Source organism: Sus scrofa, chromosome 5 (genome assembly GCF_054392235.1).
Source record: "Sus scrofa isolate SSC_HxYL_T2T_F1_AM1 chromosome 5, Sscrofa_HxYL_maternal_Yorkshire_Landrace_v2.0, whole genome shotgun sequence".
Taxonomy (NCBI): Eukaryota; Metazoa; Chordata; class Mammalia; order Artiodactyla; family Suidae; genus Sus; species Sus scrofa.
Window position 1 is genome coordinate 78,567,945 of NC_139387.1, and position 26,448 is coordinate 78,594,392.

The window sequence follows — 26,448 nt, forward strand, 5'->3', positions numbered from 1 at the left end:
GAGCAAAAATAAACCCATGGGACCTCATCAAACTGAAAAGCTTTTGCACAGCAAAGGAAACCAAAAAGAAAACAAAAAGACAACTTTCAAAATGGGAGAAAATAGTTTCAAATGATGCAACCGACAAGGGCTTAATCTCTAGAATATACAAGCAACTTATACAACTCAACAGCAAAAAAACCAATCAATCAATGGAAAAATGGGCAAAAGACCTGAATAGACATTTCTCCAAAGAAGATATACAGATGGCCAACAAACACATGAAAAAATGCTCAACATCCCTGATTATAAGAGAAATGCAAATCAAAACTACCATGAGATACCACCTCACACCAGTCAGAATGGCCATCATTAATAAATCCACAAATAACAAGTGCTGGAGGGGCTGTGGAGAAAAGGGAACCCTCCTGCACTGCTGGTAGGAATGTAAACTGGTACAGCCACTATGGAGAACAGTTTGGAGATACCTTAGAAAGCTATACATAGAACTTCCATATGACCCCCCAATCCCACTCTTGGGCATCTATCCGGACAAAACTCGACTTAAAAGAGACACGTGCACCCGCATGTTCATTGCAGCACTATTCACAATAGCCAGGACATGGAAACAACCCAAATGTCCATTGACAGATGATTGGATTCGGAAGATGTGGTATATATACACAATGGAATACTACTCAGCCATAAAAAAGAATGACATAATGCCATTTGCAGCAACATGGATGGAACTAGAGACTCTCATCCTGAGTGAAATGAGCCAGAAAGACAAAGACAAATACCATGTGATATCACTTATAACTGGAATCTGATATCCAGCACAAATGAACATCTCCTCAGAAAAGAAAATCATGGACTTGGAGAAGAGACTTGTGGCTGCCTGATGGGAGGGGGAGAGAGTGGGAGGGATCGGGAGCTTGGGGTTATCAGACACAACTTAGAATAGATTTACAAGGAAATCCTGCTGAATAGCATTGAGAACTATGTCTAGATACTCATGTTGCAACAGAACAAAGGGTGGGGGAAAAACTGTAATTGTAATGTATACATGTAAGGATAACCTGACCCCCTTGCTGTACAGTGGGAAAATAAAAAAAAAAGACAATAAAGAACCAGTAATGGAAAAAAAAATGCAAGATTCTTAAAATGCATTTGAAATTAAGAGATCAGCAACTTAAAATAATTGTATGTGTATATATACATATATACACATATACATATACATATATATATATTTACACACACAGCTATAAATTTACCCCATGATAACCACAAACCAAAAATCTATAATATAAACATACAAAAAGAGAAAGGAACCAAAGCATAACACTAAAGGTAGTCATCAAATCACAAGGGCAGCAAACAAAAAAAGAGAAACAAATGGAAAAATAACTAGAAAAACACCCCAAAAACAATTTTTAAAAGGCAGTAAGTACATACTTATCAATAATTACTTTATGTTTAAATGGACTATATGCTCCCACCAAAGGACATAGACTGGCTAAATGGATACAACAACAAGATTATATATATGTATAATACTGCCTACATGAAACTCACTTGAGATTGAAAGACACACACACAGACTGAAGTGAAGGGATGGAAGAAGGAAAAAAGAGGCGTTCCCTCTTGGTGCAGTGGGTTAAGGATCTGGTGGTATCACTGCTGCAGCATGGGTGCTGCTATGGTACGGATCTGATTCATGGCCTGGGAACTTCAACATGCCATGGGCATGGCCAAAAAAAAGAGAAGTCAAGAAATCAAAAAGTCAAACTATACCTGGAGACAAATGAAGACAAAAATACAATGATCCAAAATCTACCGGATTTTGTAACAAAAGCGCTTTAAGATGGAAGTTAATTGTGATACAAGACAACTTCAGGAAATGAGAAAAATCTCAAATAAAAATCCTAAACTAAGGAACTAGAGGAACTAGAAAAAGAAAACACAACTCAAAGTTAGTAGAAGGAAAGTAACCAAAGATTAGAGTCGAAATCAATGAAATGAGACTAAAAAACAACAGAAGTCAGAGAAATGAGACAGTCTTTTGCAAAGATAAACAAAATTGATAAACCTCTAGCCAGACTGATCAAGAAAATAAGAGATGGGGTTCCTGCTGTGGCTCATTGGGTTAAGGATCCAGCATTGTCTTTGCCACATCTGTGGCAATAGGTCACAGTTGCAGCTTGGATTCAATCCCTAGCCTGGGAACTTCCATATGTTGTGGCCATAGCCAAAAAAAAAAAAAAAAAGACAAAAAAAGAGAGAGGACCCAAATCAATAAAATCAGAAATGAAAAAGAAAAACTTTTAACTAATACCATGGACATATGAAGGACCATTTTGGGTGACTGCATGTCAATAAAATGAATAACCTAGAAGAAATAGACAAATTCAGAAAAGTACAATCTCCCAAGGTTGAACCAGGAAGAAATAAAAAATATGAATAGACCAATTACCAGTCATGAAAATGAGTTAATCTCAACAAACAAAGGTCCAGAACCAGGAGTTACCTTGTGGTGCAATGGTTAAGGATTTGGCATTGTTACTGCTACAGGTCAGGTCACTGCCATGGCATGGGTTCATTCCCTTGCTGGGAACTTCCACATGCTGTGGGAACAGACGAATAGGAAAAAAAAAAAAAAAAAAAAAAAAAAAGTCCAGAACCAAATGGCTTCATAAACAAATTCTACCAAACAGCTAGAGAAGAGCTAATACCTATCCTTCTAGAATGATTCCCATTCTATGAGGCCAGCATGTCCCTGATAGCAAAATCAGATACATCAAAAAAAGAAAAAAGAAAATCACAGGCCATTATCAATGATAAACACACATGCAGAAATTCTCGACAAAATAAGAGCAAACCAAATCCAACAATACATTAAAAGAATCATACACCACAATCAAGTGGGATATATCCCAGTGATGCAAGAATGGTTCGATATCCACAAACCAATTAATGTGGTTTATATAGAAACATCTTTTGACAAAAATTCATCATCCATTTATGATAAAAACTCTCCACAAAATGGGTATAGAGAGAGTATACCTCAATGTAATAAAAGCTATATATGAAAAACCCACAGCTAACATCATGCTCAATGGTGAAAATTGAAAGCATGTCCTAAGTACAAGAATTATCTTGTATGCCCACTGTCACCAATTTTACTCAACACAGTATTGGAAGTGCCAGACATAGCAATCAGACAAGAAAAAGAAATAAAATACATCCAAATTGGAAAGGAAGAAGAAAACTGTCACTGCAGATGACATGTACATGATAAACAGAATATCCTAAAGTTACCAACAGGAAAGCACTAGACCTCATCACCTCACACAGGAAAGTTGCAGGATACAAATATAACGTGTAGAAATCTGTTGCACTTCTCCTTTTTGTTGTTTTGTTTTGTTTTTCCTTTTTATGACTGTGCATGCAGCATATGGAAGTTCCCAGGCTAGGGGTCAAATTGGAGCTGCAGCTGAGGCCTATGCCACAGCCACAGCAATACCAGATCCAAGCCACATCTGTGATCTATGCTGCAGGTTGCAGCAATGCCAGATCCTTAACCCACTGAGTAAGGCCAGAGATTGAACTCACATCCTCACAGAGACTATGCTGAGTCCTTAAGCTGCTAAGCCACAATGGGAGAGCTCCTCTGCTTCATTTCTATACACTAACAATAAACTATCAGAAAGAGAGATTTTAAAAAAAAATCCCTTTCACCAACTCATCAAAAATTATAACGTATCTAGGGACTAAATCTAACTAAGGAGATAAAATACTTGTACTTAGAAAACTATAAAACACGGAGAAAAAACTGAAGATGGCACAAAGTGATACAAAGATACACCATGTTCATGGATTGGAAGAATTAATACTGTTAAGATGATTATACTATCCAAGGTAATCTACAGATTGCCTTCAATGCAATCATTATCAAAATACCAATGGCATTTTTCACAAAACTAAAATAATTTTAAAATTTGTGTGGAAACACAAAAGACCCTGAAAAGCCAAAACAATCATAAGAAAAATTATAGAGCTGGAGGTATCATGCTCCCTGGCTTCAGACTATACTACAAGCTAGAGTCATCAAAACATATGGTACTGGTATAAAAACAGACACACAGATGAATGGAACACAATAGAGAGCAAAGAAACTCACACATTTACATTTAGTCAATCTATGACAAAGGAGGCAAGAAAATACAATAAGGAAAAAGCAATCTCTTCAATAAGTGGTCCTGGGGAAACTGGCTATGTAACTACCTGTAAAGGAATGAAATTAGAGCATTTTCTCACACCATATAAAAAAATAAACTCAAAATGGATTAAAGACCTAAATGTAAGACCAGAAACCATAAAACTCCCAGAAGAAAACAAAGCAGAACACTTTTTGACATAAATCAAAGCAATACATTTTTGGATTTGTCTCCTAAGGCAAATGGGACCTAATAAAGCCTAAAAGCTTTCACATATCACCGGAAAATTTAACAAAATGAAAAGACAACATACAGAATGAGAGAAAATATTTGCAAATGATAGGACTGATAAGGGATTCATATCCAAAAATATAAATAGCTCATACAACTCAATACTAAAAAACCCAATTAAAAAATAGGCTGAAGAGATGAATACTTTTCCAAAGAACATATACATATGAGCAGCAAGCACATGAAAATATACTCTACATCACTAATCATCAGAGAAATGTAAATCAAAACCACAATGAAATAGCACCTTATCCCTATCATTACAGCTATCATCAAAATGACCACTAATAAGAAATGTTGGTGAGAATGTGGGAAAATGGGAACCCTTCAACACTGTTGATGGGAATGTAAACTGGTGCAGCCACTGTGGAAAACAGTATGGAGGTTCTTTAAAAAACTAAAAGTAGAACTACCATATGATCCAGCAATATGGCATATAGTCCTGGTATATGTTCAAAGGAAATGAAAACATTAATTCAAAAAGATAAATGCACCCAATGTTCTCTATTTACAATAGCCAAGATATGGAAGCAACCTACGTATTCATCAACAGAGGAATTGCTAAAGAAGAAGTGGTATATATACACAGTGGAATAGTGCTCAAAGAAGAATAAAATTTTGCATTGTGTAACAACATGAATTGACCCGGCGGGTATTATGCTTATTGAAATAAATCAGATGGAGAAAGACAAATATTACATGTTATCACTTATATGCAGTATCTAAAAAATAAACAATTGAATAAATATTTATTCAGAAACAGACTCACAGATATAGAGAATTAGTGGTTTACCAGTGGGGAGAGGGAATTGGGGAGCAGCAAGTTAGGGGTAGGGGATAAAGAAGTTCAAACTTCTATATGTAAAATAAATAAACTATATGGATAGGTTATACAGCACAAAGAATATAGTCAATATTTTACAATAACTATAAATTTTGAATCATTATGTTGTACACCTAAAACTAATATAATATTGTAAATAACTATATGTCAATTTAAAATTAAAAAGGGAAAAACTTTAAAAAAGAAGAACTTGGCAGGCTCAAATTAAAGAATGCTATCAAACAAGAAGTTATAATAAATAATATGAATGCACAACCTTTGTTTCTAGATTCTTCCTTAAGATTGTCTTTCGAAGAACTCTATTCCTTTTGTTGACTGATTTTACTTTTCTTGTTGTGAGAGATAATTACTGTTATGAACAGTTCCTAACAAAGACTCTGCCCCCTCTAGATGCCCAATAAATTAAGAAATGACCGTCAATTTCAATTAATATAAGCAGACCAAATTTTTAATGCCTTTCCTAATGGATTTGTCCAGGAGAGGGACTCCAACTTTAAAACCATGTCTGTCAACCTGAGGTTTGTATATTCCAGGGAATATACATGACAGATGGAATATACAAAGCCATTGAATAAACTCTCTTAGGAAAAAAATTAGAGTCAAGAAAACATAACGTAATATGGAACAGAATACGAACTTTATTATTTCTTAGACAAAGTATAAAAATTCATATAAATGTTGAATTTATTGCCGCTTCATTTTCCTATGATACCCAGACCCCAAAGGCCTGCCTCCTCCACTCACCACTGAAGCTAAATGGCAAAGTTTGTGAATCACTGCTTTAAGTAATTACCTAGGTCTTTCTCAGGTTTCTACCTTTGTGTATATATCAGTCATGACTCTATTACACATCTATGAAACAGGAAATAAACTAGGAAGATAAGCCATAACAGACAAGCAAATTGGAAATGGTATGTATATTATTTTGTATTCAAATGTTCTTTCAATTCTTGAAGTAATAATTCATATTCAAGTAAATCTCTAATTCAAAGCTTAGGCTTGGCAATCTGGATAAATAAACAGTTATCACTGCATGTCTTTAAACTCTGACATATGTATACTACATATGTGTGTGCATATATATATTAGATTATATATATGTATGTATACATGTGCATGTATGTGTGCGTGTGTGTGTGTATATATATATATATATATGTATATATGTAAAATCAAAACCTTCTAAGGAAATTAATCTGGTCCAGCTAATGGTATATATAATTTTGCATTTGCTGTTCCCTCTGCCTGGAACACTCTTCCTTCAGTTCTGTATACCTTCAAATTCACCTTTTCAGAAAAGCATTTCCTAACCATCCCACTGAAAGTAGCCCCTCTTCAGTCCCTCTATAAATGTTATTACCATTTGCTTCCTTCAAAGCAACTACCACAATTTGTAGTTAACTGGCAATCATCTTCTCTTTCATCATTTGTGTGCCTCTTCCCAACGGGCCAGAACCTCATCTGTTTGTTTGCTGCCACATCCTCCCATCTCTATTAAGTATTGCTCAATAAATATTTTTGAATGAAAGACTCATATGGTATTTAGAAATTTTAAAACAAGCATCTCTCACAGATTTTTACAACCAAAAAATCAGAATGTGGAGCTTTTATAATCTAGCTCTCTTTTCTTATAAACCTGACAGGAAACTGAGGCTCAGTGACTCCTTCAAATCCTTTCAGGCTTACAGTTTGGGGTAGAGCCAAGACTAGTTTTTCATTTACCTGTCTCCCAATTCCAGGAGCTCTCCCCACCAATCTGTTATTTCTTCTGTTCTCACTTTATTAGTCCTACAGGCTATATAAACAGTGTAGAACACATGTGAAAACTGTTGTTTCTTTTCCCATGAACTGCCCGTTTCCCTCAACTATAGTGGAGAAATCACATGCTAAGGAGGTCAACTTTCATGCCGTGCGCAGAAGAGATGAAATCCCATTTTAACCCAATCCTGTTTCACAGCAGAGCCTGTAAGCCTCACCTCTGCTGCGGACCTGGCCAGAGCAGCCACCATATTTACTCTGTGAAGTCATAAAATGTGTTTTGAAACCAGAAATAAATCCCACGTGCACTGAAAGTTAATACATCAAAAAAATTAATACATAATCCAGCAGCCATGCCTACTTTTCTCTTTGGCCAAATTTAAACTCAAGTGGCCAAGAAAAAAAATCCTGCAAAAAGAGAAGGGTCACATACACAAGTACCATAAGAGTCACAAGTCACAAATTCACTGGAAACTCCAAACGAAGGATGTAGTTTACTGAGTCAGACCTATTTGGCAAGCTCATAGGTAGCAAGTAACTACGCTACGCATGTGTGAAGATAAAACAACTCTGCCTAAAAAAAAAAAGAGGTCTTATTAAACAACTTCTTTCTTTGTTCTTTCTTTCTGGCTGCCCCCTCAGCATGTAGAAGTTCCCGGGCCAGGGATCGAACCTGCCCCACAGCAGTAACCCGAGCTGTTGCACGGGCTACAATGGATCCTTAATCTGCTGCACCATAAGGGAACTCCTAAACAACTTCTCTTTAACCTCCTGAAATATCTGAGTATTTTGTGGCCTAGGTTAAGGTTCTTCCCTCCAGGCAGCTGCCCTCCTCTGCTCAGAGTTCCTGGGCTTGAAGTCACGGCTCAAAATTTACCATATCAGAATCCATGGACCAATTAACGCTGGTCGCTCTAACTCTCCAACACAATGGCTGACTTGTCTTCTCTGGGCCAGCACATTTTTATTATTACAAAGTTAGCTCTTTCTTCATGTGTATTTTTCCATCTAGCCTATCTTTTCAAATGTAAAGTGACTGAAGGCCGGGGCCTTCTGGTTTGTTAACACAAGTCCTAGCACAGCTCTCTATTTTCCAACTGAATTGACATAGTCTTGCTCCTGGACATGAAAATGCTGAAATAAAATTCACACTGTGCAGAACATGTTTTACTGTCGTCAGATTTCTCAATCACAAAAAATGAAGCCTCAAATTACTGGTGCCATGTAACACTGGCAAACTGTCTGGGTGCATTCATGCCAGAATGCTATTAATTCTTTACCTTTATAAAAGAACACGAGATTAGTTTTTAAATTAAGCAAGATAACAGGACTCAAATAACACAAATCCAGAAATGGATAAATTATTAATCCTATTAGTTACAAAATCTCAAATATTTATACAAACATAAGGCATATTAGGATTCAGTGGCTAACATTAGAGTATTGCTTAAGATCTGTGCCAAATGTGCCTATAAAGCAATATGAGGAAATAGGTAATTAGCTAAAATATTTTAACTACACCCAATAAACCGTGTCCTACTGAGCTCCTAAAGCCTTCTGATAAAAACTAAAGCAGATGCAGATAACTGCAATCCTATGTACCTCAAGTTTCTAAAAACCCTTTTCGTTATACATTCCAAAGAGTCGATAAACAGGGCATATCGTCACTCACTGCATGGCTAGACCAGTCAGAGAAATTTTTAAGCAGTCAAAGTGAAGCAATGTGTTCTATGTTTTAAGTCAGTGGTACCCCAACTCCTCAACAAGAAGGCTTTTTTGCTGTCCTATCCTTTACATAAATTAATAAAAACTTGTATTCTAATAATACTTCATATAACCTAATACTCTGAAAAGATTTCCACTCGTACATTATTAATTAGCACAGTATACTGATTACTACAAAAACAACCTTACATTTCATTCGAGCAACTGCTAAGAGGAATTTTTAGACAGGAGCATAAAAGAAGTTACTTGTAACTTAAATAGATATTTTAAGTTGTATTTTAAAAATTAACACAATCTTCAACTCAGTAAAAGTGAATTATTTTGTTAAAGCAAAATTCTCTTTAATACTTGCACTAGGAGTTCCAGTCATGGCTCAGTGGTTAACGAATCTGACTAGGAACCATGAGGTTGCCGGTTAGATCCCTGGCCTTGCTCAGTGGGTTAAGGATCCAGCGTTGGCGTGAGCTGTGGTGTAGGTCGCAGATGCAGCTGTGATCCCGCATTGCTGTGGCTGTGGTGTAGGCCAGTGGCTGCAGCTCCAATTAGACCCCTAGCCTGGGAACCTCCATATGCCGCAGGTGCAGCCCTAAAAAAAGACAAAAGACAAAAAAAAACAAAAAAAAACCTTGCATTAATGCTCAGAGTACTAGAAATGCTGACAATGCCAGGTACATGTTATATGCTCAGAAATTTTTGTTAAAAATGACCTTCACCTAGAGGCGGCTCACAGGTAGGGGCTCTGGCCTGAGCAAGAAGGTAATAAGATCACACTACTGTGCTGCACACACACAGAGTCAAGCTACATGTGGCTACCACAGTGACCAGTTTCCTCAGAGGGTTTGTTCTATTATTTCTTCAGCTCTACAAGAACGCTAGGAGAGGTGAGTAAACAGATCTCCCAAACTTGTATGTAACATGTAGCAATGAAAGGATGTGTGTGTTTGGCATTTTCTCAGGTATGAAAAATAATCTGACCAATATACATCAGGATCTCCACTGAACAACCAATTACTATACAGGCAAAAGGAAGGTTGAGAGAAAATGAAACAATTTTTGGGAATGTGAATGCAGGAGGCAATTACAAAATGTCTACCTTTTCCCATCATTTGCATCTGGCAAACTGCTTACTGAAATCAGACTGTCAAGATTATAAATCATGTGTGAGAATTTTTAAATCCCTCTATGATTTATTCTCTGAAAATAAATTTGTAAACATAAATTAACCAGAAACTTCCCTTTTTGTTTTTTCCAGAATGGTGAAATTTTATTTATTTATTTTTATTTTAATTTTTGTCTTTTCTAGGGCCACACTCAAGGCACATGGAGGTTCCCAGGCTAGGGTCTTAATTGGAGCTGTAGCCGCTGGCCTACACCACAGCCACAGCAACAGCAATGCGGGATCCAAGCCGCGTCTGCAACCTACACCACAGCTCACAGCAACACGGGATCCCTAACCCACTGAGAGAGGCCAGGGATGGAACTGCAACCTCATGGGTCTCAGTTGGATTTGTTAACCACTGAGCCGTGACGGGAACTCCAAAATTTTGATTAGATAAACATTTTAATGAAAACAGAGAAATACAAAATTATTCCATAACTAGTATATGAAGGTATAGGTATTCTTAATGTTTATAAAAATTACTATGGAAATCAATGTAACATGTAAACAAAGTCTAATTTTACTAAAGCGATTTATTTTGACGATAGTTCACACTGACTTTTTCTTTAATATGGAAGGTCAATAATGCCTATTTATCTTTGCATATGAGATATTTATATGCAAAATATACACATAATCAAAAAATGCCCACACACACAAAATAACAACTATCTCAAGTATATTCAACTTAGAATGAAAGAGTTTACAAAATAATAATAGTAATTATTTGAGGATAGTGGCATTATGGGGTGTTTTCATTCTTTTATAACATTATTATATTGCTTTTAAAATTAACATATATTTGTTTTGGATTAGATAACATATAAAACCACTTCCTCATTTAGCATATTAAATAATACTAAAAGAATATAACTTCTAAACCACTTCAGAATTCACATTAAGTATGAAATCCACATACCTGAGCCAACCTCTTTTTCCTCTTCTTCAATGTTGTTTTTGATGCTATCATATTCTTCATCAATGGTCTGGTTACCACGCATCTGAGATAAAATTCTACGAGCCTTTTGAGTCTGTCCTTTCTGAATAAGCCATCGAGGGCTTTCAGGTAAAAAGAGAAAGCCAAAAAACTGTATAACTGCTGGAATTGCTGCAAGTCCCAACATGTACCTGAAATAAGAAATCAATTTATTATTGTAAAGCGTGGTCTTATCAGCACTTATATATTATTGTAAATGTGATCTTATCAGCATATCATGTATGTGGTGAATAAAGTTTTGTGTTCACCACGTTAGGAATAACATCTAATGCTAAATTAATCAGAATAACTTTCTTTTTATTATACATGTACCTGTGTGTGTCACACACACAAAAAAATAGATTGTTTTTATGCCACAGAAAGAACTGAAAAAATGAGAAAAATCTGATTCTTATTTCTCCCACAAATTACAATGAAAAAATGGACAAAAGCCATGGTCACTATGTATATGTATTCTGAACCAAACACATCATGCAAAACACCATAATCACCATACCTCTCTGACACCAATATAATTCTGTAATTTACAGTAAAAAATACAAGCCCCCTGGTGGCCTAGAGGTTAAGGATTCTGCATTATCACTGCTGTGGCCTGGATTAAATCCTTGGGCCCAGGAACTTCCATATGCCACGGGCATGGCCCAAAAAAAAAAAAAAAAAAAGGTCCAAAATAAAATTCTGATATCTGCTTAAAAAATATTTTTTCTTTAAAATAAATGCTGAGATATATTTATTTACAATTATTTCTTCCCTGTAAGTGATTAGTTATGATTTCATTTTGCCATCAAGCATCATTTTTTTTTTTTTTTTAGGAAAAAAAAACTACTTAACCAATAAGAGGGAGGGGGTAGTTAGGAAAGCACATAACAGCCGATGACAGAAAAAAGATGAAGTCAGATGCAAATTATTAAAATGACCGGAAAAATAAAAAATCTGCTCATGTTTTAAGTTATTTGTCATCTTCAAATATCTATTCTTAATGACTGGCGAAACACTAAATAAACATCAAATAAGCACAGCATTTTACATCTATCAGAGAAATAACAAAATAGCAATATGGGTACATTAATATCCAAGATCTCACCAAATTATTCTGACCACCAGACTAATCTCCTACCATCTCTAGGCCGCAGTCTTTTTAAACTGAAGAATAAGATCAGGTAAACTACAAGGTCGCTTTTAAGTGGGGACTCCTATCAATCTGGGACACCTTGATGTTTTCTATTGATCCAAGTTCCCAGCCTATGTCCCATGGTAGATTTTTGATGGTACGGCTCAGAAGGCCAGTTCTGATCACCTAACAGCCTACACCTCTGGTATTCATAAATCAGTGAGAATTTACCTTGCTCAAAACACTTTTCAGAGCTATTCTTTGAAGCTATGCTAAACCGAAAGGAAAACAGTCCTAAAGACTCCATGCACATCTTATAATTAAGTCTTATAATTTTCCAAGCAATTTCGTTTTAATTCCAGAAAGAGTGGAAAAATAAAATACAATTGCTACATAGGTGTTAAGAAAACCTCCTACGTCAAACAGTAGCTACAAATACATTTAGAAACAAAAAATTAACTAAGATTTAGAAAGTAAACAACCAGTTTATGAATGAGTTGACTAAATGAATCATTTGGCCTACAATATGAAAAGAAATCTTATTCAACGTGTTTTATACTTTAACCCACAAATTGTGATAATTACACCAATATGTAAACACTCCTTCCTCTGCTTAACTATAGAACAGTTTTCACCTCAATTTATGTCATTACACCTTCTACTATAGTAAATTATTTACCTATTTCACTCAATTGCATATTTAACTTTGTATTCAGCAGGGCACCTTACAAAGTATCTTGCCCAATAGGCATTTATTTAGTAAATGTTTTATGAAATGATACAAAAGCAGCTACATATCTAAACTTTCTAGATAAACTAAACAGAAAACAATAGTTTCACACGCTTATTTACCCAGTAACTCTTCCGGATCATTTAGCTCTGCAAATTTACTTGCATAGTAATTCCTTCCAATGAAACTATTTGTTACTTTAGTTATTACTAGATCTTTTCTTCTACAGAAGGAGACTCATCTAATGAAAACTAAAGGGATCAGCTTACACAAATGCATATTTATGGCCTCTTCCTCTAAAGTTGTTAACTTGTATAACCAAATCTGTTACTTAAACATATGTCTTAATGCTGTAAAGAATAAAACTTCTATTCAGTTGTGTTCTCTCTTTAAAATTTTAAAAGGTTATCCTACATTGCCAATTAGCTAAAGAATATCATTGAAAAGGTAGACACCAGATATATTAGATTAAGAAATAAATAAAAGTATTAAAAATGAAAGCCTTTGTTTCATTTCTCTGTGACTTTCTTGATCTTTCTTTCTGTTCTCCAGGCCCCCTTAGTGAGAAACTAAGATTAAAGGGCTGCACTGAACACTTCAGAGAAACACTGACATGACTATAGAAACCGAATCATTTTTAGTCCCAAAGATACTAACACAATACTCTGCACCTTACTACTCATCATTTAATTGCAGAACAAAAAACTCTTAATTAAAATAATGAAGAAAAGAAGGGAAACACAAAAATTAAAAAAAATGCAAACACAGATAACTGGCATGTTTTTGAAGCGAGCTGTAGAAGACAGAATACTTTAGCTCTTCAGCCTTCTGAAATCTGTTATGGCCCAAGACTCTAGATTGGACATGTACAACTCAGAGCTCTAACACTAGGATAGGAAAAAGGAATTCATACACTGCTGCCAAACTCTAAGGCTATTAAAGCCTGTTTTTAGAGACTAGTCAAGATAAAATATGTTTTACACATTTACTTCCTAACATTTCTAAAAGTAAAACAAAAAAGCTTATTTTACTATACTTGAATTACCTTTCATGATAAAAATATTTGATAGGAGTACAATTCCATGGCTTTTTAAAGATCAAATACATAAAATCTCAAGTAACTAGTTTATGATACAGAGAGGGTAGGAGCAGATCTGTCTCACTTCAGCTCTGCACATATTAATCACGAAACCTTGGTCAAGCTACTTAACATTTTAATGCACAGGTGACAGTGTCTATGTCACTGGGCTATTGGAAGAATTAAGTGAAATCATTCTACTGGAAACTAAGCACAAAGAACAAGCACAGCAAAAAAAGTTTTCACCTCCCTGACCCTCTCCCCTCTCAAACATTTCAATGCAACTTTTCTATTCTAGCTATATAATCCACCCAGACTTTCAGTACACAGAAGTAACCAATTTCTTTCTTGAGGAAAAAGTATTCCTCTAATGATATACAAACTGAGAATAAGAATAACTAAGAGTTTGCTTTGCTGTGACACTGATGAAAATTTTAACATGAGGCTAAAAGAGGAAGAACTCTATAGGCTTAGTTAAGGCACTACTACAGCGTCACCATGAATCCTCTAAAGCCAGTGAAACCGGGAACCAGATGAATGACAAGGGCACACTGAAGCTGGGCAGGCAGCCCCCAAACAAGCAAGCAACCCCCTATTGATATGGGAAATCTCATTATTGTAAGTCACATCACGGGTTCTAAACCCTGGCTATACATTATAATCACCAGGGAGGCCTTTATGACATACCAGTGTCCAGGTCCTACCCACCCCAGGATTTTTTTTTTTTTTTTTTTTTTTTTTTTAGGGCTGTACCCATGCCATATGGAAGTTCCCAGGCTAGGGGTTGAATCAAAGCTATAGCTATCAGCCTACGCCACAGCAACTTGGGATCCAAGCCACATCTGTGACCTTCACGACAACACTAGAGCCCCAAACCACTGAGACAGGCCAGGGACCGAACCCGAGTCCTCATGGATACCAGTCAGATTTGTTTCTGCTGAGCCACGAGGGCAACTCCAACCACAGGGATTCTGACTAATTGCTCTGGGCTTCGAGCCCAGGGAATTTTATTGTCTTAAAAGCTCCCCAGGTAATACTAATATGCCATTAAGGCTGAGAACCGCTGATCTAAATATTTAAAAAACCCAGAGGGTGAAAGTGAACTTCTAACAAGCACCAAAGGTCCACACCTTGAGGCAAAAGCCGCTTACCTCCAGAAGCAGTTCAGCATGCCATGCTGACAGTAGGGGAAAGGAGACTGACTCAAGCCACGGTGCCAAGGCTTCATGAATTCCAAAACGCTTCAGCATATTCTTTAGCACCATGGTCACTCACAGAAGGATACCTTTTAAAACTTTCTAAACTGAAGTTAACAAATGAGCTATTGTATTTTTTCCTACGACTAGGTAGCAGCAGCACCTGCCTACCAGAAAACTAAGGAGGTGCCCTCAAATAGGAAGCAATACTTTCCCACTGTGCTTTGGGGCCAGCTATCGACAAAAGATACAAGCCTGGCTTCTTCACCTCACTTTAAGCCTTCCCAGTGTTAGGAAGGGAAACTCTGTAAACCAAACATCCTGCATTCCTGGGTGCCGGCCCTCCGCACTATGTCTGAGAAGACCTACCGCAGCTGCTGCCAGGAGATGGCCTGGCACCTCACCCAAAACCAAACAAGCCCTTCACTGAACTGGACGTTTACAATCATTCTTCTTTTAAAGGAATCATACTGCTCTCACCTATGAAAGTAAAGACAGTGACCTCAAAGACATTGCCGTTTAAGTCAGAATTCTGCAGTTCATAATTGCCCCCCTCGGAACAGGATGATAACATGGTTATCTGATAACATAGTCAAGAGATAAATACTTATCTCTAGTAGTTCCACAGGGGTGAACATACAAACTCAGCTTGGATTACAGCAGAAGTAATAGGTAATACATAGCACTAGTTAGTATATGCCAATCAGTTAACTAATTAACTAATTAAAGATACCTTAACTAATTTATCTCTACAACAACCCTACGAGGTAGGTACCACTATTACTACCATTTTACACATAGAAAAGAGGCACAAAGAAGACAGAGAATTAGCATGTGGTACAACAAGGATGAACACTCAGGCTCCCTATAAAAAAGGTTTACTGTAAGTCATGCTGTAATAAATGCTTAATGATTACTTGATAATCCTTCTGCAGAACTCATAAAGAGGGGCATTAATTTACCCTCATCTCATGTTTAAGGACTTTGAAGGATCCCTTTAGAAGTCTGTTGTTCACACGTCTCTATGGGATGAAGTAAAGCCCTGCAGCAGTAATGGAAAAGGGCTTCTGGGCCTTAGCCCTCCTTCTTGGCAAGCACAGCAGCACCTCACACTGAAGCACCTACCCAGCTGGGAAACCGCAAAATGGATTTAACCTGGACCCACTAGTGGCAAATGGACTATCTTATTACTCTTAGACACTAGTGTGTTACTATGACAACAGTTAACTATTAAGAAAATATCTTATTTGTAAGAGTAAATTTGTACTGCTGACGTTGAACACTGTGTGTGAATTTTAATTTCATTTTTCTTTAACAGATGGAGGTAAACTTTTCACACAGGAAAACCTTAGATAACAGGACAATAGGTCATTTAAAAGATGATGGGGAGCAAAAAGTTCTGACTTGAGATTTGATTATTTTAAAATGTTTTATATGACGGAGGTGATAGATCTGAAGTTGCTTTTCTCTACATTTCCAATGTCTGCTGCCCAAAGGCCTCCCCAAAAGGACTGCACTGGAGCAAGGAACATCACAGTCCATTTCTCCCCTCCCCTCTATTCTTTTTCCTCCTTAAATTCCTAAATGATGGGAAGAGGTTACCAATGACTTACAAAGGAAGAGCTATGTGATATAAGGTTTTTACTGTAAGTCAAGCTACAGCAGAACAACTATCACAGCTAAGAGAACAGTATTACAAAATGTTATATTTAAGACAAATTGTATGCAATTATTTTTATAGCTCTTGAGGTGCTGAATTCTACTAAAGGGAAGAATGCTTTTCACTCTGATAAACCCAGTAAAGATTCTGGGGCACTGCAGTCATTTAGCCAATTAGCCTCCTAATAAGCTATGAGAGCATTAAGGTACAGTTCAATAATTACTTCCTTACCTGTCTCCAGACCTCACACTGTTAAAAGTATACCTTTTAAGGAGTTCTCTTAAAATAGGTTAAGCTCAGTGTTGTCACTGTAGCAGCTTGGGTTGCAGCTGTGGCCCGGGGTCTATCCCTCATCCGGGAACTTCCACATGCCTCGGCTGTGGCCAAAAAAAAAAAAAAAAGGTATACATTTTAAAACCAAATCCCCACACCTTATATTTTTCTAGTCACAGAGATTCCTAGTATTTTTGGAAACATTAAGATGAGCTCCGTAACAATCTCTGAAACTGTCCTGAGTACAGGGAGGGTTTTTAACAATATTCTCTCATAATACCTAGTAATGTCTTATAATAAACTGAAGAAAATAAAATGACAAAACTGTATTTGTAATTCCAACAGTCTTAGTTCCATCCTGTCTTCTGTCCTGCATTCTGTTTATACGTATTTGCTTTAGAAATACTGTGCTGTTAGCCCATTCTAACAGCACAAATAAACTATTTGCTTATGCTGTGCTTTAGTCTTTAAAACTCAGCTGCTGCAAACAGGCATCCTTTCATATATAACTATGAAGTAAATTCTAAACCTTTTTTTCTTGAAACATTTCATTTAAAATAGAGTTAGCTGGTAGAATCAGTAAATTCTTTGAAGATGTTGCTTTATGAAGATTTACTGTTTGCTTAGAAAGCTAAGGGTGAACTTCTTGTTATCTTGCTGAGATGTTATTCAGCTGTTTACCCAGCAAATATCTCCAGAATGTGAGTTAAGCACCAAACTCTTAAGCCAGTCATTGGGCATCATGAACAAACTTAACTAGAGAGAGTGTAGTACTGTGTAAATCCAAAAACATCTCCCCAAGCTGCAACTTTCCAATGATACCTATTTAGGGTAGTGAGAGTTTCCCCTTAAAAAGGCCATCCCCTTCAAACCACCTCCAAGAACAATTTCTCCCATCCTACATCTAGGGCTACCCAACTTCACTGTTCAACATTCCTACGGATTTTCAGGTTATTTTTTAATATAATTCTCATATACTTTAAGTAATAATCATATAAGTAACTCATTTACTCTGCGATCTCTATTCTTGGATTACAAAAAAGTGACCTTTTATGTCAATAATAAAACTCAGTCACCAAACATAAATTATGATTTGCCCATGTTCCTAATGAATGGAAAAGTTTTAAATTCAAGAAGACAACACTGAATTTAACTATCTTCTATAATTACAACTTACTGATGATACATGTCTAAATTTTTGTTCATCACTCATCACTCCATTTCAACAGATAAGAAACTGAAACAAGAAAACACTATCTAATTGAGACCTCAGGCTAAGACGTTAATTTTCCTCTGCCACAAGGACCATATCAACACCAATGACTGATACACTTGAAAATCTGATGGCAGCTAGAGAATAAACATGAGACACTTAGCTAGGAGCACCTAAAAAAAAAAAAATCAGCCTGTCGAGTTGATATTTCAAGTAAATAGGTGATGCGGGGAAAAAAAAAAAAAAAAGGTGATGTGATACATCACCAGCAAATGAGCCATTTCTGTGTTACCAAGAATGATGTAAACTGTTTCAAAAAATCATAGCCAGAGATGTAATTATAGATGTAAACCAAAGAAAATATTAACTCTTTCTACATTATTAGGGAAAAACCTCTCAAAGAAATCTGATATCTACGTAAGGCAAATGGCTTGGGTAAGGTTATTTAGTGTTGCGGTTATAGTAGAAGCAGCAAAATATACTTGCTTTGATAGAATAAACTTAGATGTTATTTAAATAAATGAATGTGGTATATTACGCAGATATTAGTTTTAAACAATATGGTAAAATGCATTAAGACTTGTACAAAATCCACAGTACTAGTGCTGAAAATAATTCACACACAACCATCCTATACACATCTTTTTTTTTTTTTTTTTGTCTTTTTACGACAACACCTGCAGTATATGGAGGTTCCCATGCTAGGGGTCAAATTGGAGCTGTAGCTGCTGGCCTACAGCACAGCCACAGAAACGCCAGATCCGAGCTGCATCTGCGACCTACACCACATCCCACAGCAACATCAGATCTCCAACCCACTGAGCGAGGCCAGGGATCGAACCTGCAACCTCATGGATACTAGTCAGATTCACTTCCGCTGAGCCACAATGGGAACTCTGTATCTTCTTTTTTAAAAACTCTGAATATGTTCTATATGCAAAGCTTTAGGTTTGGTATTATGAAGACGCAGTAATGATTTAGAGATATTCCCTTGCTTCATGGAGCTTATACCCAGTATCATGGAAAAAAATAGGGTTGTGTAACTGCTGTCATTGGTATTTAGCCACAGTGTAAGAGTAAGGAGAAAAGTTATTTCAACAGAGAATACTAAAAAAGGGTGTGATGGCAGAAATAACATTCAAATTATCACTGACCAAGACTTTCTTTGTGGCCTACAGCACAAATCACCACTAATCAATGCAGAGAAGGAATACAGTGGAGGAGCCAATCTAAGGTTTAGGTTAACTTGTGTTAGGTAAAATTTGCATACAATAAAATGAAGGGATTCAAGGTGTACCATTCTATGAGTTTTGAGATACACACACACACACACATATATATACCCTTGTAACAACCATCCCAGTCAAGAAACAGAACATTGCCATCATCCCAGAAAGTACCCTCATACCCAACTCCTTTTCCAGTCAACCCCCATTGCCAAAGACAATCACTGATGGAATTTCTGTCCCCATTGCTTATTTTGCATGTTGATGAACTTCATAGGGAACCACAGATACCATACTCTTTTGTGTCCAGCTTCTTTCAATCATGTTGAGATACATCCATTCTTTTTATTTCACTGATCTATTTATCAGTCCTTAGCAGCCTGTCTTTAATTATTTTACCTTTATAGAAAGTCTTGAAATCAGAGAGTGAATCCTCCAGCGTATTCTTCAAGATGGCTTTGGCAATTCCAGATCCTTTACTGTTCTATAAAATTTTTAAAATCAATTTGTCCATTTCAAGGAATTTTTTTTTTTTTTTTTTTTTTTTTTTTTGTATTTTTAGGGCCATACCCACGGCATACGGAAGTTCCCAAGCTAGGGGTGGAATTGGAGCTACAGCCACTGGTCTACACCACAGCCATAACAACATGGGATCAGAGCCGCCCCAGAGACCTATACCACAGCTCACAAGCAACACCTGATACTTTAACCCACAGAGCAAGGCCAGGGATCGAACCCTTGTCCTCATGGATGCCAGTCAGGTTCATTACCACTGAGCCACAATGGGGACTTCGATTTCAATGAATTTGAAAGTGGCGATGGTAAACATCTTTGTCTTGAATTCCATCAGAAGGGAAAGCATTCAGGTTTTCTCCACTGAGTATAAAATTGATTTTTTTTTTGTAGATGTCCTTTATTGAGTTCAAGAAATGCTTTTCTGACTTATATCTCCTTATATCCATAAGTTATTTAGAACATGCTGCTTTAATTTTCAAATATTTAAAGCTTTTCTGGCCTATCTTATTGATGTCTACTTTAATTCTGCTATGATCAGAGGACATATTCTGTAAGATTCATTTTTTAAATTGATTAACATTCATTTTATGACTCAGGATATGCTCAATTTTTAGAGAATGTCTGATGTGAAATTCAAAAAGAATGTGTGTACCACAGCTGTTGGGAGTAGCCATCCACAAATGTCAATTACGGCTAGGCAATTAATACTTTCCAATTTTTCGATAAACTTACTTTTAATCTAGTTGTCCTATCAGTTGCTAGAAAAGTTAAAAATTCTCTAAATATGAGCCTGAAATTGTCTATTTCTTCCTTTAGTTCTGTAACTTTTAATTGTACTAAACTATACAAAATAAAACTTCCAATTTTAATCATTTTAAGTGTACAGATCTGCAGCATTCACAATATTGTACAAACAAGATCTGCTAATTTTTTGGCTGTGCAATTTGAATATACATTCTTTATCGTTCTTATTCCTGACGAACTCATTTATCATTATGAAATGTCCCCCTTCATCTCTGGTAACAGCACGTGTGTAAAGTCTACTTTGTGTGATTATTAATACATCCGCACAAGCTTTCTATATTTACTATTTGCACAGTCTACCTTTTCCCATTCTTTCCATTTTAACCTATCAGAGGCATTTTAAAGTGTATCTCCTTTAGACAATATAAATTTGTGTCATGCTTTTTGTACAGTGATGTTTTACATTTAATCCAATTGTTGCTCAAACTGGATTTTAAGTCTACCATTTTGCTATCTGCTTTCCATTTGTCCCATCTGCTATTTATTTCTGTGTTCATCCTTTCTTGCCTTTGTTCACATTATCCAAATATTTTAAGTCTTTCATTTTAATTCTTATAATGGCTTCTTAGCTATAGCTCTTTTTTTTTTTTTTTTTTTTTTTTTTTTTTAATTTTGGCTATGCTTGCGGCATATGGAAGTTCCCAGGCCAGGGATTGAACCTGTGCCACAGCAGTGACCTGAGCTGCTACAGTGACAATGCTGGATCTTTAACCCACAAAGCCACTAGGTAACCTAGCTGTATCTTTTTGTAATCTCATCTAGTGGTTGTTCTAGGAATAAAACATGAATCTGAACTTTTCCGTCTCCCTAGAGGTAGTACTATAACTCTTCAAAAACATGTATAATTCCATTTACTGCCTCCATTTTTTTTGCTATTGTCAAATATATTTTATAACTTACATATATTATAAATCACACAATACATTTAAATGTAAACAGTCATATGTCTTTCAAAAACATTGAGAGAAAAAAAAAATCAAGTCCTTTATATATTTGGCCTCTTATGACAGCCAGTCTCTTCCTTCCATCTAGTGCCATTTCCCTTCAGTCTGAAAATTTTCCTTTAGCGTTTCTTACAATGCAGGAGGTCTAATGGTGACAAGTTGTCCTAATTTTAGATTATATGAAAATGTTTTTATTTTATGTATATTTTTGAAGGACATTCTACTAGACTGACATACTTTTCTTTCAGTATTTTAAAGATGATGCCATGTTGTCACCTACCCTCCACTGTTTCTAGTGTAAAGCTGGCCATCATTTTGACTGCTGTTCCCCTTCATAAGGTTTCTTCTTTCCTTGAATCCTAATTTTCTCTGAATCTCTCATTTTCTGCTGTTTGATTATGATTTCCCTGGGTGCTCTCATCTTTATGTTACTTGGGATTCTCTGTGATTCCTGAATCAGTAAGTTAATGTTTTCACCAAATTCGGGAAACGTACAGCCATGATTTCTTCGCACATTTTTGCTCCATTCTCTCTCTCCTTCTTGAACGTCAATTACATGAATATTAGACTACTTGATATGAACTGGATGTATATAAGCCTATTGTACCCTACTGAATAAAAGGTCACTGAGGCTATCTTTTTCAACCTTATGATTCTCTTCAGATTTGATGATATCCATGAGTCTGTCTTCAAGTTTCCAGGCTTTGTCTTCTGTCATCCCCAATTTGCTGTCAAGCCCATCTAGTGAATTTTTTAGATTTTACTTTCTGATTTCACATGCTGTACTTTCAGTAAAAACATTTCCATTTGGTTCTTTTTTTATAGAGTTTACATTTTTCTGCTGAGATGCTCCATCTGGTTACTCAATACAACTACCTTTACTTTTAAGTCCTTGAATTTATTTCCAAGAGTTATTTTTAAAGTCTTTTTCTGATAATTATAACATCTGCATAATCTTGGAGTTTGTCTATACTAATCAGTTTTTCTTTCAATAAGAGGTCACATTTTCTGTTTATTCACATGTCTAATAATCTTTAATGTGTTTTGAGTATTGTGAAAGGATAAACTCTGGAGACTCTAGATTTTGTTCTCCTTTCTGAAGAAAACTGACTTTTATCATGCACCTTGTATCTGTGGAAACTTCGTTTTACACTTGGTTAGTGTAAATGTTTCAGTTTTGGCGTGGTCTTAGGGCAAATTCCTTCATCATGCAACAAAGTCTTTACACCTAAGGCATGGTGCTTCTAGGATTCAAAGGAAATCTCGAGCTGTTTCTCCCTCTCACTTGGCAGGTTTCAAATTCCAAATATGTCACTCTTCCTAAGGGCACAAAACAGAATCTCTCTATTTTTACCATCTTCTAACTATTACTTTCTGCATGTTCCATGGAATCTCCTCTGCAATATCACAGGTCAGGGATCTGTAGAACATTTGCAGCAAATGAATATTCAGATTTGGGAGCTTCCTCCTCTATGGGTTATTCTTTTCCTGGATTTCCCTCCTCAAATTTCAGCTGTGCTGGTCTTCCCAAACTCTAGCCCCTGATACCCCAAGGCAATGCAGCTGTAGTTTTCTGCTTAAATTCTGGCTGTCCAGCACCTTGGATTGAGGACTGTCCTCAGAGGAAAAAGCCTTTGGTGTAGATCTCAATAGGAACTGTTCTCTTCCAGGATCCAATTTCCCTTCAGTTTCAACCTATCCTGTGCTGGAGCTCTCCAGTGTTTTCACTTTTTTTTTTTTTTTTTTTTTAATTCTGTCTGTGGCTTATAATGGCTGTTGTCAGGGGAGGTTAGTTTTATGCAAATCAACCTCTTCAGTAAACTCTATTAACTTTTTACCTAGAAAATTCACAGAGTTAAATGTGGGGGTGATGTTTATTGCCAGCTTTATGCAGGATGGAGACTCAACCTAAGATTTTTCTGGAGATAACAGCAAGCAATGCCTAGGAACATTTAAGAGTTTGTACGTATGTTCACAGTCATTTGACACAATAACACTGTGTGATGACTGAAGTATTAGCTAAATGAAAATATTAGAGCTTACATAAATTAACTCATGTGCTGTTAAAGCATGTCTCAGATCTGTTCTTTCCACTATACCATGATACTTTTATGATAAACAGTCATGCATCTTGTGTACACTTATGTCAATAATAAAATTACAAATATCTTCAGTATTAAGATATTTACTTATAATGAGACTATTAACCAAATCCATCTTCCTTAAAATGGCTAATATCATAAATTATAAGAATACTTTCCCCAGCACAAATTTGTTTAGAAATATCATCCTCTTTTAAACATGACTCTTAAAGGATCTTATTGGCATGGTTTTTAAATTGTAAAGTATGATGGAGGAGGGAGGCTCATAAATTTTTTCAACCTAAAGTAATGTTGATTTAAAAAAAATTATTTTCTGGGAGTTCCCATGGTGGCGCAGTGGAAACGAATCCAACTAGGAACAATGAGGTTGCGGGTTCAATCCCTAGCCTTGCTCAGTGGGTTGAGGATCTGGCATTGCTGTGAGCTGTGGTGTAGGTTGCAGGTGCAGCTTGGACCTGGTGTTGCTGTGGCTCTAGCACAGGTCGGCGACAGCTCCAATTAGACCCCTAGCCTGGGAACCTCCATATGCTACAGACCTAAAAAGACAAAAGACCAAAAAAAAAATTATTTTCTGAGACTGTCAATAAACAACTCAAATTCATGTACTGTGCAATGGATTTAAAGTTTTATTCATTCTTGTTGAAGACCAGCCTTTCCGCTTCCCCCTCAAACTCCCAAACAGCAATCATGCCCATCCTCCAATCCACTCTAAACCTCTGACCAGTGCCCAAGCATGACTGGCTTTTTCATACCACAGGGACTTAGAAAACTGTTTCCCCTAGCGTTTCCCTGTCTCTCACTCTGCCTGGAACATTTTTATTCATAAAAGACTCAGTTCAAATATCACTCTGTTGTGAAGCTAAGCTATTTATTCCCCCTGAGAGCTCCTATAACACTATCATTTACTTAACACGCTGGTGAAAAGCCTCTCCTTCATTGTCTGTGAGGTGCTTGATTGCTTCAGGTCAGGTATATTTCTTAGCTTTCTATCTGTAGTCCCAAGGACAACAGTAGTATCAAGTAGGTGCCAAAAAAGTGTTTTGACTGATAGTGATTTCTGTCCTAACTCATGTCTCTAAGAGTACTACTCTCGGTACTTCACACCAATATTCTGGCAGTGGCCTCGACAGGTTCCCTGAACTTATCCAGGAGCCAAGAGTTCCAAAAAACTCTGGACACGTTGTTATGTTAATCATTGACTCACACTGTGGTATGCCCCACTTTACAAGTATTAGCTTCCCTCTGCCTGCAGATAAAAATTGACAACTTCTAGCCTAGAATTCACAGACCTCTACCATCTGGCTCCAATCTACCAGGTACATCATCACTTCAGTTTCAAGCCTCCTGATCCTGCCCTCATTGAACCTACGTTCTGCTGCCATTTTCACCTGGGTCCACATGAATCCTGCCGATTCTTCAAAACTCAGCACAAGTCTCACACTGTCCACAAATGAGCCTGAAGATACTTCCAAAAAATGTCTACTGTAGATATTACTAACACTAATACTTCTCATCCAACACCTATATTACCTCAAATTTTCCTTCTTCAGGTGAAAAAGGAAAAGAAAACAAGAACATCAGATGAGACGAAACATGCAAAAAATACCCACCACACTTGGAAACTTGGCAAACAGTTGTATATAATATAGTGAGGTGGAATAAGAAAAGTGTAGTAAAAAAAAAATAAATCTCAGAACTAGTGGGCGAAGAATTTAGCCTCTATAGATAAAACATTCTTATTAATATAAATCACATGATTTATATATTTATAAATAGAGGAATACTCATTTCAAAATCAGCTCTGTCCAAGGGAGAAGCATAAAGAAGGTTCTGGGCACCAGAAAGGAATATTATTTTGAAGGATGAAAATTTTCATAGGATCAGAAACCAGTTTTTCTTTCTCTAGCATTTATGCTCAATAAGAAACATTTATGATTAATAGTTTTCAGCTCTCTATAATGGAAATTAGTCCTTAGCACAAATGAATGAATGGATATTTTTGGTTTATAGCCATATCTTTTTACTTTGGTTAAGAGTCTCTTTTCTGAAGCCAAGTCAACTTCAGTTTAGTTCAATAAACACTTATTGAGCATTTACTGTGTTCCAGGCCCCTTCCTAGACCTAAAAAGGAGTACAAGGTCAATGACTTCAAGCTCCAAAGTGAATTAGAAGAAAGAGACAAAATAAATAATGAACTGGAGTTCCCATCATGGCTCAGTGGAAATGAATCTGACTAATATCCATGAAGATGCAGGTTTGGTCCCTGGCCTTGCTCAGCAGGTTAAGGATCCAGTGTTGCCATGAACTGTGATGTAAGTCACAGACACGGCTCAGATTCCATGTTGCTGTGGCTGTGGTGTAGGCCAGAGGCTACAGCTCCGATTCCACCCCTACCTGGGAACCTCCATATGCCGCAGGTGCAGCCCTAAAAAGACAAAAAGAAAATTAGTAATGAATTCAAAATAACATAGTGAGTATAAAAGTGAAGCCATGTACAAAGTACTATGGAAGGGCCAAAGGACAAAGACAGTTTCACATGATATACAAGTACTGGTTTAACTGAGGAACAAGAACTGGACCAGGAAACCAGGACAGGGTAGAAAAAACATTATAGGAAAAGTG

The 26,448-nt window shown here is 36.5% G+C and overlaps 1 protein-coding gene across 2 annotated transcripts in view; it reads right to left on the bottom strand.

The window, feature by feature from the left end:
- SLC2A13 (solute carrier family 2 member 13) overlaps nucleotides 1–26,448 on the bottom strand; it is a 381,257-nt gene that overhangs the window by 281,053 nt on the left and 73,756 nt on the right. For both annotated transcript variants that reach the window (XM_021092534.2, XM_084957209.1), the window contains exon 3: nucleotides 10,896–11,104. In XM_021092534.2, the coding sequence (XP_020948193.1) occupies nucleotides 10,896–11,104 (209 nt within the window). The remainder of the gene's footprint in view (nucleotides 1–10,895; nucleotides 11,105–26,448) is intronic.